Here is an 18,328-nt window from a genome sequence, read left to right on the forward strand (position 1 = left end):
AACATTCTTCAATGAACTGGAACAAATAATTCAAAAATTCATATGGAACCACCAAAGACCCCGAATAGCCAAAGCAATCCTGAGAAAGAAGAATAAAGTAGGGGGGATCTCACTCCCCAACTTCAAGCTCTATTATAAAGCCACAGTAATCAAGACAATTTGGTACTGGCACAAGAACAGAGCCACAGACCAATGGAACAGACTAGACAATCCAGACATTAACTCAGACATATATGGTCAATTAATATTTGATAAAGGAGCCATGGACATACAATGGTGAAATGACAGTCTCTTCAACAGATGGTGCTGGCAAAACTGGACAGCTACATGTAGGAGAATGAAACTGGACCATCGTCTAACCCCATATACAAAAGTAAACTCAAAATGGATCAAAGACCTGAATGTAAGTCATGAAACCATTAAACTCTTGGAAGAAAACATAGGCACAAACCTCTTAGACATAAACATGAGTGACCTCTTCTTGAACATATCTCCCCGGGCAAGGAAAACAACAGCAAAAATGAACAAGTGGGACTATATTAAGCTGAAAAGCTTCTGTACAGCAAAAGACACCATCAATAGAACAAAAAGGAACCCTACAGTATGGGAGAATATCTTTGAAAATGACACATCCGATAAAGGCTTGACGTCCAGAATATATAAAGAGCTCACACGCCTCAACAAACAAAAAACAAATAACCCAATTAAAAAATGGGCAAAGGAACTGAACAGACGGTTCTCCAAAAAAGAAATACAGATGGCCAACAGACACATGAAAAGATGCTCCACATTGCTAATTATCAGAGAAATGCAAATTAAAACTACAATGAGGTATCACCTCACACCAGTAAGGATGGCTGCCATCCAAAAGACAAACAACAACAAATGTTGGCGAGGCTGTGGAGAAAGGGGAACCCTCCTACACTGCTGGTGGGAATGTAAACTTGTTCAACCATTGTGGAAAGCAGTATGGAGGTACATCAAAATGCTCAAAACAGACTTACCATTTGACCCAGGAATTGCACTCCTAGGAATTTACCCTAAGAATGCAGCAATCAAGTATGAGAAAGATCAGTGCACCCCTATGTTTATCGCAGCACTATTTACAATAGCCAAGAATTGGAAGCAACCTAAATGTCCATCGATAGATGAATGGATAAAGAAGATGTGGTACATATACACAATGGAATACTACTCAGCCATAAGAAAAGGGCAAATCCAACCATTTGCAGCAACATGGATGGAGCTGGAGGGTATTTTGCTCAGTGAAACAAGCCAAGCAGAGAAAGAGAAATACCAAATGATTTCACTCATCTGTGGAATATAAGAACAAAGGAAAAACTGAAGGAACAAAACAGCAGCAGAATCACAGAACTCAAGAATGGACTAACAGGTACCAAAGGGAAAGGGACTGGGGAGGATGGGTGGGTAGGGAGGGATAAGGGGGGGAGAAGTAGGGGGGGTATTAAGATTAGCATCCATAGCGGGGTGGGAGAAAGGGGAGGGCTGTACAACACAGAGAAGACAAGTAGTGATTCTACAACAGGTTGCTACGCTGATGGACAGTGACTGTAAAGGAGTATATAGGGGGGACCTGGTATAGGGGAGAGCCTAGTAAACAAAGTATTCGTCATGTAAGTGTAGATTAATGATTAAAAAAAAAAAATGCAGTTCCTATGTGGTGACCTCTAATGAGTTCTACACAATGATATAAAGGACATATAAAAGTGTAGGCAAAGGGTCTGTTTGTGTTTATACAGAGGATCAAAGCCTAATTTGGCTACCCCGAAAATGAACTAAGATACGATATGAAAAAGAACTTCCAACATCAGCACTCTCGGGAAGACTCATGACAGAAGATGATCAGAAAAAAAAAACAAAAAAAACAAAAAAAACAAAACAAAAAAAAACTTCAACAAAGATCCACACACTGTCACAGGTGTAGATGCACTCATCCCACCAGTTCCTGGACTTGCCATGGGAAAGATGAAGGAGATATCTAAGCCGGCCTGTGCATACAGTAAAACAAAAATTGGACTGGATCTATACTGTTGGAACTCAACCAAGAATTAGGAGAAGTGCAAATTGTAGCACTCCAAAATCTTACAACCACAGACTATTTATCGTTAAAAGAACATATGGGATATGAACAGTCCCCAGGAATGGGGTGTTCTAGTTTATCTGAATTCTCTCAGACTGTTTAAGTTCAGTCGGACAATATCCACCATATCATAGATAAGTTTTCACAAATGCCTAAGGTGCCTAACTGGTTTTCTTGGTTTCACTGGAGATGGCTGGTAATTACAGGTATGCTTTGGTTAGGTAACTATATTCCTATTATGTTAATGTGTGTGTGCAATTTAATTAGTCGTTTAAAACCTATCCATGCTGAAGTTACTCTACAAGAAGATATGTCAAAGAAATAATCAATCTTCCCAGGTTTTCTTCTGCCTGCTACTTCTGTAGCTTTTCTTCTTCCTACCTAATCACAACCTTTAAATAGAACTCGTGCCACATGTCGAATTTACCGAGTATCATAATTCTTCCAAGTGGTAAAGACACCTCAAGACAAATGCTGGGCATAGAAGCCACAGGGCATAAATATGCAAAGAAGTAAAAAGCTAACCTTTTCAAACGATAAGGCTTCTCTCTCACTTACCAACTTAACATTTCCCTGTATGGCCCCGGAAGATGACTGGTTAGCCAGAGACGGGTAAGATTCCTCAAGGGAGGAACAACCTAAGACAGGCACAGTCGCAGGGGGCCATCTGGTGAGAAAATGGGGAGCAGCAGAGGTGAGGCTTAGAACCTCCCCCCTCATGTTCTGAGAGAAATCTTCTGCATACATGGATGTTTATTGCCCTCGTCTAGCGCGGATTAACACATAGTCTACAGGCACACACCTGATCATCTACATTTGCTCTCTTACAACACTAAACTCTGTTTTCTACCTTTATCTCGTATCTACCTACCACTTCAGCATTTTATTAAAAATAATAATAATAGAGAAATGTGGTATCCACATATAAATCAGGTTTAAAAATCAAATGAATATTCATATTTGAACTGACTGTGTATAGTTCATAATGCATTAACAAAACCGAAAGCTTCTGTGATGACTGCCCTTGCACTGTTCACCATGTAACTTATTCACTATGTAAGAATTTGTACTCCATGTAAGAATTTGTTCGTTATGCATCAGAAGATTGGAGACTGATGAAAATTGGGCTTGGGGTGGATTAATGATTGTGCATTGAGTATTGACCCCCCTATACAGAGATTTGTTGTGGTTAACAACTATTTGATCAATAAATATGAGAGATGCCCTCACTATATATATATATATATATATATATATATATAAACACACTTCCAATTGTAAAATAAATAAGTAACCGGGATGTAATGTATAGCATAAGGAATATAGTCAAAATATTGTAACAACTTGGTATGGTGATACCTGGTACCTAGAAATATCATGTATATAAATGTTGAGTCGCTGTGTTGTACACCTGAAACTAATGTAATGCAATGCTGTTGTCAACTACCCTTCAATAAAAAAAAAAAAAAAAGATATATGGTTTTGGGAGGAGACTTCCGCAGCCCTACTCATGCCACCATCTTGGCTCCTCTCCACTGCTGAATTTTATCAAACATTTAGGGAAGACGTAATACCCATCCTCTTTAAAGTTTTCCAAAAAGTAGAAGAGGAGGGAATACTCCCAAAGTCATTCTACAAGGCCAACATCACTCTAATACCAAAGCCAGGCAACGAGACCACAAAAAAACAAAATTACAGACCAATATCCCTGATGAACATAGATGCAAAAATACTCAACAAAATACTAGCAAACTGAATTCAAAAATATATCAAAAAGATCACCCATCATGATCAAGTGGGATTCATCCCAGGGATGCAAGGACGGAACAACATTCGAAAATCTATCAACATCATCCACTACATCAACAAAAAAAAGGACAAAAACCATATGATCATCTCCACAAATGCTGAAAAAGCATTTGACAAAATAGAACACCAATTCATGATAAAAACTCTCAACAAAATGGGTATAGATGGCAAGTACCTCAACATAATACAGGCCATATATGACAAACCCACAGCCAACATCATACTTAACAGCAAGAACCTGAAGCTTTTCACCTAAGATCGGGAACAAGACAGGGATGCCCACTCTCCCCACTGTTATTCAACATAGTACTGGAGGTCCTAGCCATGGGAATTAGACAAAACAAAGAAATAAAAGGCATCCAGATTGGTAAAGAAGAAGTCAAACTGTCCCTGTTTGCAGATGACATGATATTGTACATAAAAAACCCTAAGGAATCTACTCCAAAACTACTAGATGTAATATCTGAATTCAGCAAAGTTGCAGGATACAAAATTAATACAAAGAAATCTGTTGCATTCCTATACAGTAACGATCAACTAGCAGAAAGAGAAATCAGGGAAACAATTCCATTCACAATTGCATCAAAAAGAACAAAATACTTAGGAATAAACCTAACAAAGGAAGTGAAAGACCTATACCCTGAAAACTATGGGACACTCTTAAAAGAAATTAAAGAGGACACTGATAAATGGAAATTCATCCCATGCTCTTGACTAAGAAGAATTAATATTGTCAAAATGGCCATCCTGACTAAAGTAATCTACAGATTCAATGCAATCTCTACAGCATTTTTCAATGAATTAGAGTATACAATCCAAAAATTCATATGGAAAAACAAAAGACCCCAAACAGCCAAAGGCATCCTGAGAAGGAAGAAGAAAGCAGATGGAATTACGCTCCATGACTTCAAGTTCTAGTACAAAGCCACAGTAATCAAGACAATTTGGTACTGGCACAAAGACCAGTGGAACAGAATAGAGAGTCCAGATAATAAACTCAAGCATATATGGTCAATTAATATATGATAAAGGAGCCATGGTTATACAATGGGGAAATGACAGCCTCTTCAACAGCTGGTGTTGCCAAAACTGGACAGCTACATGTAAGAGAAATGCAAATTAAAACCACAATGAGATATCACTTCACACCAGTAAGGATGACCACCATCCAAAAGACAAACAACAACAAATGTTGGCGAGGTTGTGGAGAAAGGGTAACCTTCCTACACTGCTGGTGGGAATGTAAACTAGTTCAACCATTGTGGAAAGCAGTATGGAGGTTCCTCAAAAAACTAAAAATAGAAATACCATTTGACCCAGGGATTGCACTGCTAGAAATTTACCCTAAGAATGCAGCATCCCAGTTTGAAAAAGATATATGCACTCCTATGTTTATCACAGCACTGTTTACAATAGCCAAGAAATGGAAGCAACCTAAGTGTCCATCAGTAGATGAATGGATAAAGAAGATGTGGTACATATACAAAATGGAATATTATTCAGCCATAAGAAGAAAACAAATCCTACCATTTGCAACAACATGGATGGAGCTAGAGGGTATTATGCTCAGTGAAGTAATCCAGGCAGAGAAAGACAAGTATCTAATGATTTCACTTATCTGTGGAGTATAACAACAAAGAAAAAACTGAAGGAAGAAAACAGCAGCAAACTCACAGAACTCAAGAATGGACTATGGACTAACAGTTACCAAAGGGAAAGGGGCTGGGGAGGGTGGGTGGGAAGGAAGGGATAAGGGGAAAAATGAGGCATTACAATAGCACACATAATGTAGTGGGGGAACATGGGAAAGGCAGTATATTTAGAGAAGAGAAGTAGTGATTCTATAGCATCTTACTATGCTGATGGACAGTGACTATAATGGGGTATGTTGGGGTGACTTGGTAATGGGGGAGTCTAGTAACCATAATGTTGTTGAAGTAATTGTACATTAATGATATCAAAATAAAAAAAGAAAAAGCATGTAAGAACCTTGGTGGCCCTCCCAAAAAACAGAAAAAATGCCTTTCCCTTATTTTATTCTTTCTCCCAGCAACTAGTATAACCTGAAATTTCTCTCTCTCTCTCTCTCTCTCTATATATATATATATATATACACATATACACACACACACACATACACATAAATGTATATAAAAAATATATACACTAATGCATGTTATGTATATATATTGTTTTTGTTTTTTGTTTATAGCCTATATCCCTCTAGATTATAAACTCTGTGATGGCAAGAACTTCTATAGTTTGTTTACCACTATCTCCCTGTGGCACAAACTGTTTACAGGTACCAAACACCCATTTTCCCCTTCTTCCTCTTAGTTACAGAACCTTCAAATTCTGTCAATCTATGAAGCTAACTATCTGGATTTCCTAGTGTCTCTTGCAGCTTGGTGTGGCCACATTGCCAAAAACTGTGGTCATAGGATGTGAGCAGAAGCGATTTGTACAACTTCTAGTTGTGCTTTTTAAAGGGAAAAGGGAGTTTTCTTCTCAGCTTCTTCCTTCCTTAATGGTGACTGAAAAGCAAACCCTATGTAAGCCATCTTAAATAGAATAGACAAGGGCAAGCAAGACCCAGGGAACAGCAGAACAAGACATAAAATACTGCACTCCCATTAACTTCATATGGCAGAACCACTCTAATAGCCTGGACTTCTATCTTTTTTAAGCTACTGTTTATTTCCTTCCTGGTCTCTCTCACATGGAAGTCAAACATTTATCCAACAAATAACAGCCCTCATCACCTAGAGCAAGGCCTTGCAAGAGAAGGCCTTGATACATTATTTACTGAAGAACAAGTGAATTAATCAGTCTCTTGATTAGCATGAGCCAGAACCCTCAAACATGGTCTACATCTAATTACACTAACAAAGTCTAGTTTCTGAATCTGTAAAACTATAGCTAAGCTCTACATCTAATATGGTGCCCAAACCTATGGCCCTGTCTGAACAGCCAAAGAGTGTCCCTCTGATTTTTAATGTTCACCTCTCTAAGCTTCAATGACTTAATTTCAATGACAACTTTGCATATGACCTCCCCAGTTTTGATAACAGATATATCTTTAGTCATATTGAAATGCCTAGTTTTTCTGGATGTGTATGTTATATAAAGACTTGCAAATGATAAACTTTAGTATTATCAGTGAAAAAATGATATTGTTGCAAACAAGTCATGAAATATAAAGAAAACAAGGTGATATAACTTAACAAAATGAATCAAGTCAGATGACAGTATCAAAAAATATTTAGATTTTCCCTCAATAGACGAGCAGCAGAGTAACTGCTTTTTACAAGCCCACAGTGACCAAATTAAACGAGCTCAGAGTTTATTTCATTACACCTTAGAGCAACTTAGAAGCTAATAAAAACAGACAACACAGATATTTTTTGTCAAAACAGACTCAGATTCTTTTTGTCTTTCATATTGCTATTCTCGCTCATTGGCTGTATTATCACCAGGACAATAGAAAAGACAGTTATATAACTGCCTGGACACCAGAAAAAATAGGCAGTTGCCATAGTAAGATCATGAGGGAAAGATGAAAACTGAGGAAACATCTAACCTGACATCTTTAATCTGAGGAATGAACACCACAGACTACTTCAACTCTAGACTTACCTACATGACAAAAAGAAACCTTTTTTGGATCAAATTACCATTGTTTGGATTTTTCATTACATGCAGCCAAATATTTTCAGGTATTATAATTCAGAAAATTATTATTTTCTGAAAAAGATTACAGATACATTTCTTATCCTAAATATTTCATGTAGCCTAGGATAAGGATATGTCAAGGGATAAAATTTTTTGACAGTCATAATTCACTTTCAAATATGTAACTACTAATATCATTTTGGGTCTACTTTATCCCAACAGATAAGACTTACCTGAAATTTAAGTCATTTACATCTGTGTAAATACATGGAAATTTATGCAAAGATCATTAACGTGCTAATCAACACACAAAAGCAAACTGTTTTGAGCACTCAAGAAAAGAATTTTTAAAATCCTAACTCAATTCATTTATTGAACAAATACTATGTTCTTATTAAATTCCACAGACTGTGTCCCAAGGATTACCAAAATAAAATGAAACATGTTTCCCCTACCCTCATTAAGCTTGCAGTTTAGCAGACTATCAAATAAATCTGCTCCGGAGAGTTTTTCTTTGGCTTTAGCAAAGTTAAACCAAGAACAGAGGGAGAAGGTATTCTGTAACTACAGAAACATATTTTTTAAAACACACTAGGATCCCCATAGAAATATGGGCAAAAGATACCTAACAAACAATCCACAAATGGCTAAACACACGTACACACTATTCGCAGTAGTAATCAAAGATACATGAACTAAAAAAAGATAAATAAATATATATTGAAATGGCAAAGATTCTAAAGCAATACCACACAAGGCTAATAAAAGGATTTTATCAAGCAATTTCATATACTGCTGGTAGAAATATAAATCAGTGCAACCTTTTAAGTATCTCATACTTATATCATACTTACTGAAATGCCAATTCTCTGTATGTTGAAAACCCATTTTATTTTTATTAAAGTGCCCTTAATATACAATCTCATGTTGGTTTCAAATGTGTATCACAGTGGTTCAACAGTACTCATGATCAACATATTGTGATTTCAAATGCCCCTTTATCCCCTTCCCCCCACTGTACCCACCCCAAGTCTTCCCCCTTTGTAACCACTAGTCACTTCTCAGTGTCTATAAGTCTACTGATGTTCTGTTCCTTCTGAAAACTTTTTTTTTTTTTGCTCTTAGAAAAAACTGGCATTAAAAATGCAAAAGAATTCATAGCTAAGGCTTAGAATCTCCAACAACTTACTGTTTCAAAGCTGCCTTTATGCATTAAATCAATGGGTGGCCGGAATAGATCTGCAAGGGTAGTTAGTTTCTTATCTATTGCTCCTCCATTTCTTAATTCCTGTTCTTGTCGAACTGCAACACAGGAGGATGAGAAAATTTAAATTAGCCATAAAATAAAAGTCGTGAATCTGACAACATAAAAAACATATATCATCAGCAAGAATTCCTGAAAGACATGCTGACTTCAAATGCAAACATAAATATATAATGCTGACTCTGCAAAAAAAAAAACCCCCACAAAACACAACAAAACAAAAAAAGCAGGGCGGAGAGGAAGTCTTAAGATGGTGGTGCTCTCTATCCAGCAGAAAATTGTATTAGAGTCACCCACCAAAATATTTCCTTCACATATTCAGAACTAACTTCATTATAGGAGGAAGCTTTTATTTCCATTTATCTAGTTCTGAAAGTGATCCTTATTTATCTGTTCTTTCTAGCTACATTCCCAATCTTTAAAGATTCTGGCAATGACCACAATTGTCACTTTCTCCTGGAAGGGCACAGGCTTCCCTGATGACCCTTCAACTCTCTCCAAAGTTACAAGATCTCTCTGTGTTTCAATGAGCTCGTTACAAATCAATACAAAATCAAGCATGGTCCAAGAGTGTCTCATATATTCTCTAAACATAATTGTCCTTTACTTTATGATTCCACTGCTAATCGGTACTAAATCCTCTAAAAATATAAGGCCAAGATTCTTGTTCTAATAGATTCTCATTTCATAAAGAGAAAAACCAATTCCAAACAACTGTAGCCAAAATATTAATAGTGACTGTTTTTGGTAGTGTTGCTTTTTCTTGTCTATTTTTTTAAATCTCCTATAATACCCATTTTCATTGTGGTCATTTCTTTGAAAGATTTTACAATCTTGAGGGAAATCAGTTTCTTATTTTATTATATAGCCAGCATTTAAGTAATCATTCAAAAGCTGCTTAAGTTCATAAATTACCAGATTTCTTATATTATCTCCATCTCTTATTATTCTTCTAGCACTAAATACGTTACAATTTGGAATAATTCAGCTCAAGGAGAAATCAGTAATAATCATAGACTGAATCATAATTTCACGTTTTAAGTGATTCTCAAAGTAATTAGGCCTAATATTAACTGCCTTTTTCTTTAAAAAAAAGTACATTTAACAAATTAAGATCTTGACCTATAGGGTGCTTGTGTAGGGTACTCTTCCAATTTGTGGTTTATATGTGGGACAGGGAGAGGAGGGGAGGGAGAAAGACAAGGAGGAAGAGAGAGAGAGATGATAAACTGGTTCATAGATACCTACTAGTTTCAGTTTGAAAGTCCCGGAAACCATCAAATATTGAGCGTGCAGGCCGTCGTCTTTTAGGAGCTTTAGGGGTAAAAAAAAAAAAAAAAAAGAATTGATACAAAAATTTAAGCCTAAGTTTTTAAACAATTCTGTAAACTTCCTTATCTGTATGTATTTCTCATTTTTAAACACTCAGATTCATAACGGTGCCCTCCTTCAAAAAATAAAATATTTTAAAAGCCTTCAAGTCATTCATATACAATTAACTCAACCATCTTCATCCAAACCATTCTGTTTTGCAAAAAAAAAAACTAAGGCCCAGTTAAGAAACTTTGTTAAAATACCGAAAGAAAAGATTTTGAGGATGACTTCCCATGGAAATAAAGCTATTAGATGCTGCACATGTCTAATTCCGAGTAGGCTAGGGGATCTGACTACCCTTGGTACAACACTTGAGTAATCACAATTAACCAAGTTCTAAATCATAATATTTAAGAACTACTTCTTAGTGGTTGGATAAATGGAAGAATGAAGAGAACCATGTCTTCTGATATCCCTGAATAGTTTCTATTATGCAATCCTTAAGTGTTTTTATAGATGAAGTCTAAAAAGAAATAATCAAAATATTTTCCTATATGTATGTGTTCTTAAATCTAAAAAACAATTAGATCATTTATATACATTACAATAATTAAGAACATGTAAGACTCAGGGCAAGATGGCAAAATAGGAAAATCCTGAGAGCTTGCCTCCTCCCATGGACACGGCCAGGTTGCAATTGCATATAAAGTAACTCACTGAGAGAGACCTGAAGACTGGCAGAACAGCTCTTCCAGAGCTAAATATATGTTAAAAAAAAAAAAAAAAGCCACATCAAGAAGGATATGCAGGGCACCATGTGGTTGGTAACCAACCCCACAGTGTGGCAACCTATAAGTGGGGGAGGGATATCACAGGTGTAGAGACCCTCTCTTAAAGCAAGGAATCCAAGACCCATATCAGGTACTCCTCCACCCCCATCCTGGTAATCTACATTGAGAAGTACAGCTGCTAAATGTCTGGCTCTGAAAACAACCAGCAGGGCTTCACTCCAGGAGAGCCAGAGGGCTAAAGGAAACCAAGACACCGCTCTTAAAGGGCCTTCGCACGGTATCACTCAATGAAAGATTTAACACCTTACTTACATTAGTAAGCATTTACACAGAATGCGTTCACACAGAGCATTCACACAGAAAATGGGTAAGGAAATACTGACTTACATTAGACCAACAGACTTAACAGGTAGATACAGAACAGTTCATCCAAAACCAGCAAAATACAAATTCTTTTCAAATGAACATGGAGCATTCTCCAAGACAGATCATGTTAAGCCACAAAACAAGCCTCAATAAATTTAAGAACAATAAAAGCATATTAAGCATCTTTTCAACCATGACAGTAGGAAACTAGAAATCACAAGAAAAAAACTGGAAAAACCCACAAACACCAGGAGGCTAAACAACGTGCTAGTAAACAACCAGTGGGTCAACAAAGACATCAAAGAAGAAATAAAAATATATACCTTGAGACAAAATGAAAATGGAAATACATTTCAAAATCTTCAGGGTGCAGCAAAAGCAGTTCTAAGAGGGAAGTTTATAGTGATCACGCTTATCTCAAGAAATAAGAAAAATCTTAAATAATCTAGAAAAAGAACACCTCAAAACACTAGAAAAAGAACAAAGAGGAAGGAAGGAGGGAGGGAGGGAGGGAGGGAGGGAGGAAGGAAGGAAGGAAGGAAGGAAGGAAGGAAGGAAGGAAAGAAGGAAGGATATTCTGCAGGTATCACAATCCTGGATTTCAAACTATACTACAAAGCTATAGTAATCAAAACAGTATATAGTAATCAAAACAGTAGCTATAGTGGCACAAAAGCAGACACATAGGTCAATCGAACAGGATAGAAGGCCCAGAAATAAACCCACATTTATACAGTCAAGTAATCTATGATAAAGGAGACATGAATATACAAAGAGGAAGACAGTTTCTTCAATAAATGGTGTTAGGAAAACAGGACAGCTACATGCAAAAGAATGAAACTGGAACACTTTCTTATACCATTCACAAAAATAAACTGGAAATGGATTAGAGACACCTGACCATCAAACTCCTGAACAAAAACATAGATAGTAAACTGGATATCAGTTGTAGCAATATTTTTTTTTGGATCCGTCTCTTCAGACTAGTGCAATAAAAGCAAAAATAAACAATTGGGATTACATCAAATTAAAAAGTTTTGCACAGTAAAGGAAACCACTGATAAAATGAAAAGTCAACCTACTATATGGAAGAATGTTATTTGCAAATGATACCAACCAACAAGGGGTTAATATCCAAAATATATTAAACCAACAAGGAGTTAATATCCAAAATATATTTTAAAAACTCATACAATTCAACAAAAAAGGCAAATAATCTGATTAAAAAATGGGCAGAGGATCTGAATAGACATTTTCCTAAAGAAGACATACTGATGGCCAACAGACACACGAAAAGATGCTCAACATCACTAATCATCAGGGAAATGCAAATCAAAACCACAGTGAGATTATCACCTCACAGTTATCAGAATGGCTACTATCAAAAAGAAAAGTAACAAGTGTTAGTGAGAATGTGGAGAACAACACTTTCATGACTGTTCATGGGAATGTAAACTGGTGCAGCCACTACACAAAACTGCATGAAGTTTCCTCAAAAAATTAAAAATAGAAATATATGACCCAGTAATTCCACTTCTGGGTATTTACCCAAAGGGAAAAAAAAGCATTTATTTGAAAAGATACATGCACCCCTTTGTTTATCGCAGAACTATTTACAACAAAGATATGGAGGAACCTAAGTGTCTACTGACAGATGAACAGATAAAGATACGGCACGTATATACAATGAATATTAAATTACTCAGACATAAAAAAGAATGAAATCTTGCAATCTGTAACATGGATAGACCTAAAGGGTGTCATGCTAAGTGAAATAAGATATACAGAGAAAGAGAAATACCATATGATTTCACATATGTGGAATGTAAAAAATAAACAAAACAAAACAAAACAAACAGAAACAGAAATAGACTCATAAATACACAAATCGTAGTTGTCAGGGCTGAGATACAAAATAATGAAGGAGATAAGAGGTAAAAAGTTTCAGTTAGAAAATAACTCATGGGAAGTTAATGTACAGAACAAGGAATATGGTCAATAACACTGTAATAATTTGTATGGTGACATGGTAACTACAGTTATTGTGGTGACCATTTCAAAATGTATATAAATGACAAACCACTATGTTGTACACCTGAAACTAATACAATATTGTATGTCAACTACACTTCAATTAGAAACAAATAAATAAAATGTTAGTCCTAAAAAAAAAAAAAGATATTTAATAATTCTTTCAATATGGGTAACAGTTATTAAGATGGTTGATAGCACACCTGGTCAGAATGTAACCAGAACAATATGCCATGCTAATAAATGAAGATTAGCAGTAAGAGTAAACAGTAAGTATAAAAGTCTCCCATCCTGTATCTCGTCCAAACAGTCTATTTTCCATTAGGTAGGATAATTCTTTCTACCCAAGAACTATTGAGTAAAGACCCAAAAAACCCCCAAAATAAACAACATAAAATGAAGGACTACATGTAAAAAATCTCATTTATAAAGCATTATCTTTCTGTATATTATTTATGTACTTATGTATATCACTATTTTCAAGAATCATATTATCTCTAGGCAAAGGGATCTGTTTTAAAAAAAATCCACATTTTAGTTTTGTGTTGAACTTTTAAATTTAATTTGTACTGAATTTAGCTAAATTAAAATGTAAATATTACATTACTTTTTCCTCCTTTATAAGGAAACAAGAAATGTTATTTAATATTTAAACTATTTTTCATCAAGAGTTCCTATTTCAAATGTGTATGTTCTAGGAGAAATAATATAGCCTCTCAAAATAATGCCTTCTTAAAACTTGTTATCACATACTTTTTAACCATAACAATTAAGAAAGTAAGAGTATCTTAGGATGAAATGGAATAGCTGTCTAAGAAAGCCATGTTATTATTGAGGAGGTAGTATATGAAAGTTAGTTTCCTTTTACTTTGAAATTTCAAGAGGCAAGCCAGTCAATATTCTACATTATTTCACACACACACACACACTCTCTCTCTCTCTCTCTCTCACACTCCCTTTCTCTCTCTCTTTTTTCCAAATTTAGTCTTTCTCTTTTGAGCAGTTGGTCTCCTGGGGATTCTTACTCATTTGTTTCTCTTACTGATAGCTTTCTACCCAACCTCTTTTATTTCTAGGGCCCATAGCCTGCTCATTGCCTGATCCTAAGTCTAACCAAGAACCTCTCCATGGGACTCAACACTCTAGCTCTAGGACCATTATTATTCCTGCCTGCTTCTTCAATATGTCATTTCCTGACTCTTCCTAGCCATCTTCTATCCTCTGTACTTTCACTCTACTACTCGCATAATAGGAATGCTGGTCACTGAGGTCAAAGAAGTTAAGCTACAACAAGCTAAAAGAGATTCAAAAGGAGTTACACAGTCAGAATAGGGGAGTGGGACAGGTCAAGAAAGAAATGTAATGAAAAGAGTGACACTGTTTCACATTCCCACATATCTTTGTTAATAGCTGGCAAGAGAAGACACCAGGATTTTCAGATCTGCTTCTGCACTCAACTTGCTACTATTCCTTTAAGTACATGGAGAAAATTAAAATCCAACCTCAGGGGAACCCTCCTACACTGTTGGTGGGAATTTAAATTAGTTTAACCATTGTGGAAAGAAATATGGAGGTTCCTCAAAAAACTAAAAATAGAAATACCATTTGACCCAGGAATTCCACTGAAGAAAAGAAAATCCCAGATTCAAAAAGACATATGCACCCCTATGTTCATGCGCAGCACTATTTACAATAGCCAAGATATGGAAGCAACCTAAGTGTCCATCAGTAGATGATGGATAAGGAAGATGTGGTACATATACACAAAGGAATATTATTCGGCCAGAAGAAGAAAACAAATCCTACCTTTTGCAACAGCATGGATGGAGCTAGAGGGTATTATGCTCAGTGAAATAAGCCAGGCAGAGAAAGACAAGTACCAAATGATTTCACTCATTTGTGGAGTACAGCAACAAAGCAAAACTGAAGGAACAAAAGAGCAGCAGACTCACAGACTCCCAGAAGGAACTAGCGGTTACCAAAGGGAAGAGGCTGGGGAAGGTGGGTGGGGAGGGAGGGAGACGGGGATTAAGGGGCGTTATGATTAGCACACAGGGAAGGCAGTATAGCACAGAAAAGACAAGTAGTGACTCTATAGCATCTTACTATGCTGATGGACAGTGATTGCAATGGGGTGTGGGGGGGGGACTTGATAATATGGGTGAATGTAGTAACCACAATGTTGATCATGTGAAACTTTCATAAGATTGTGTATCAGTGAACCTTAATAAAAAAAAAATTCAATCTCAGACATGTAGCTGTAAAAGGGAGGATTACTTTAATAGTTTTTAAAGATAACTGTGAATATTGTCCTTTGATACTACACCAAAACTCAACAACTAGTAGTTCATTAAGAGTTAGTTGTAACATGGAATCTGAAATCTTTTATCAATAAACTTTTCATACTCTGCTCCATTAAAATCCATTGGTTTCTGTGGTAGGCAGGCTCTAAGACGGTCTCAGTTATGCCTATCAAGATCTTGGTATTCATAACCTGTGTGTGATCATCTTGAATATGGGCAGGATCAAAAAGAATGTGGCACGCACTGCTACAGCTGTAGATGCACTCACCCCACCAGTTCCTGGACTTGCCATGGGAATGAGGAAGGAGATATCTAAGCTGGCCTGTGCATACAGTAAAACAACAAATTTGACTGGATCTATACTGTTGGAACTCAAATCAAGAATTAGGAGAAGTGCAAATTGTAGTGCTCCAAAATCTTACAACTACAGACTATTTACTGTTAAAAGAACATAAGGGATGTGAACATTCCCCAGGAATGGATTGTTTTAATTTGTCTGATTTCTCTCAGACTGTTCAAGTTCAGTTGGACAACATCCACCATATCATAGATAAGTTTTCACAAATGCCTAAGGTGCCTAACTGGTTTTCTTGTTTTCACTGGAGATGGCTGGTAATTACAGGTATGCTTTGGTTATGTAACTATACTCCTATTATGTTAATGTGTGTGCACAATTTAAGTAGTAGCTTAAAACCTATACATGCTGAAGTTACTCTACAAGAAGATATGTCAAAGAAATAATCAATCTTCCCATGTTTTCTGCCGCCTGCTACTTCTATAGCTTTTCTTCTTCCTTCCTAATTACAACCCTTAAATAGAATTCGTGCTTCATATCAAATTTACCGAGTATCATAATTCTTCCAAGTGGTAAAGATACCTCAAGACAAATGCTGAGCATAGAAGCTACAGGGCATAAATATGCAAAGAAATAAAAAGCTAACCATTTCAAACAATAAGGCTTCTCTCTCACTTACCAACTTTACATTTCCCTGTATGGCCCCGGAAGATGACTGGTTAGCCAGAGACGGGTAAGATTCCTCAAGGGAGGAACAACCTAAGACAGGCACAGTCGCAGGGGGGTCATCAGGTGAGAAATTGGGGATCAACAGAGGTGAGGCTTAGAACCTCACCCCCCCTGTTCTGAGAGAAATCTTCTGCATATGTGGATGTTTTATTGCCCTTGTCTAGCTTGGATTAACACATAGTCTACAGGCACACACCTGATCATCTACATTTGCTCTCTTACAACACTAAACTATGTTTTCTACCTTTATCTTGTATCTACCTACCACTTCAGCATTTTATTAAAAATAATAATAATAAAGAGAGAAATGTGGTATCCACATATAAATCAAGTATAAAAATCAAATGAGTATTCATATTTGAACTGACTGTTTATAGTTCATAATGCATGAGCAAAACCGAAGGTTTCTGTGATGGCTGCCCTTGTACTATTCACCATGTAAGAACTTATTCACTATGTAAGAATTTGTTCTCCATGTAAGAACTTGTTTGTTATGCCTCAGAAGATTGGAGACTGACAAAAATTAGGCTTGGGGTGGATTAATGATTGTGCATTGAGCATTGACTCCCCTATACAGAATTTTATTGTTAACAACCATTTGATCAATAAATATGAGAGATGCCCTCACAAAAAAAAAAAAAAAAAAAAAAAAGTATACACCTCCAATGGTAAAATAATAAGTAACCGGGATGTAATGAATATAGTCAAGATATTGTAACAGCTTGGTATGGTGATAGCTGGTACCTAGAACTGTCATGTATATAAATGTTGAATCACTATGTTGTACACCTGAAACTAATGTAATACTGTGTGTCAACTACCCTTCAATAAAAAATAATTATCTACAAAAAAAAAAAAAAAAAAAAAAAAGAATGTGGCAGAGGTGATGGGCTGGGTTGTCACTTCAAGATTAGATACAAGAAGATGGTAGCTTCCATCTTAGGCTGCCTGCTCAAGCTCTCTCATTTGCTCTGTGGTAAGGAACTAATGTCTCCAGTTAACCAACAGTCACGTGAGTGAGCCTGAAAGGAGATCCTCCTCTCTTCGAGCTTTGAGATGATTGTAGCCCTAGCTGACACTTTGATTATAACCTTGTGGGACACCCTAAGAAAAAGTACTCAGCTAGGCTACATCCTAAGCCACATAAACTGTGAGATAACAAATGTTTGTTTGAGGAAACTAAATTTTGGAACAACTTGTTACACAGCAATAGATATCTAATCTACATTTATATGAATCCATCTGTCTTTAACTTATGCACAATTTTGTAATATTGTGCACTGGTCATTGAAAATATTTCAGTTTTGCAAACATTTCAAGTATTGCCCATTCATTATACAATATATATTTTTTAATCACCATCTGTTAATGTTACCACTAATCTCACCAGAAACCCTTTAAGTATTAGAAGCTATCCAGCTCAGAACTGTGGATAAAAACTTTCTAAAATTCTAATTTCTTCCTGAAAGCTCTTTCTCTTTTTTGTTACTCACTGGTAACAAATAACATCAGTTGTTTCTTTTGAAGCAGTAAAGACTTTTGTTCATATTAAAAACCATCTGCCAAATGTGTAAGTCAAAATAACTATAATTTGTTAGCAATCTCTCAAGTAAAAAAATTGTTCCCTGAAAAAAGCAGCTAGTTTAGTTCACA

General features: G+C 36.2%; 1 protein-coding gene across 1 annotated transcript in view; it reads right to left on the bottom strand.

Moving 5' to 3' along the window:
• The window catches only part of UBXN7 (UBX domain protein 7), a 78,498-nt gene that overhangs the window by 40,162 nt on the left and 20,008 nt on the right, over nt 1-18,328 (bottom strand). The window contains exons 4-5 of the mRNA XM_036926317.2: nt 10,095-10,160; nt 8,772-8,884 (exon numbers count right to left, since the gene is read on the bottom strand). Coding sequence (XP_036782212.2) covers nt 8,772-8,884; nt 10,095-10,160 — 179 coding nt within the window. The remainder of the gene's footprint in view (nt 1-8,771; nt 8,885-10,094; nt 10,161-18,328) is intronic.

This window comes from Manis pentadactyla, chromosome 1 (assembly GCF_030020395.1).
Source record: "Manis pentadactyla isolate mManPen7 chromosome 1, mManPen7.hap1, whole genome shotgun sequence".
Taxonomy (NCBI): Eukaryota; Metazoa; Chordata; class Mammalia; order Pholidota; family Manidae; genus Manis; species Manis pentadactyla.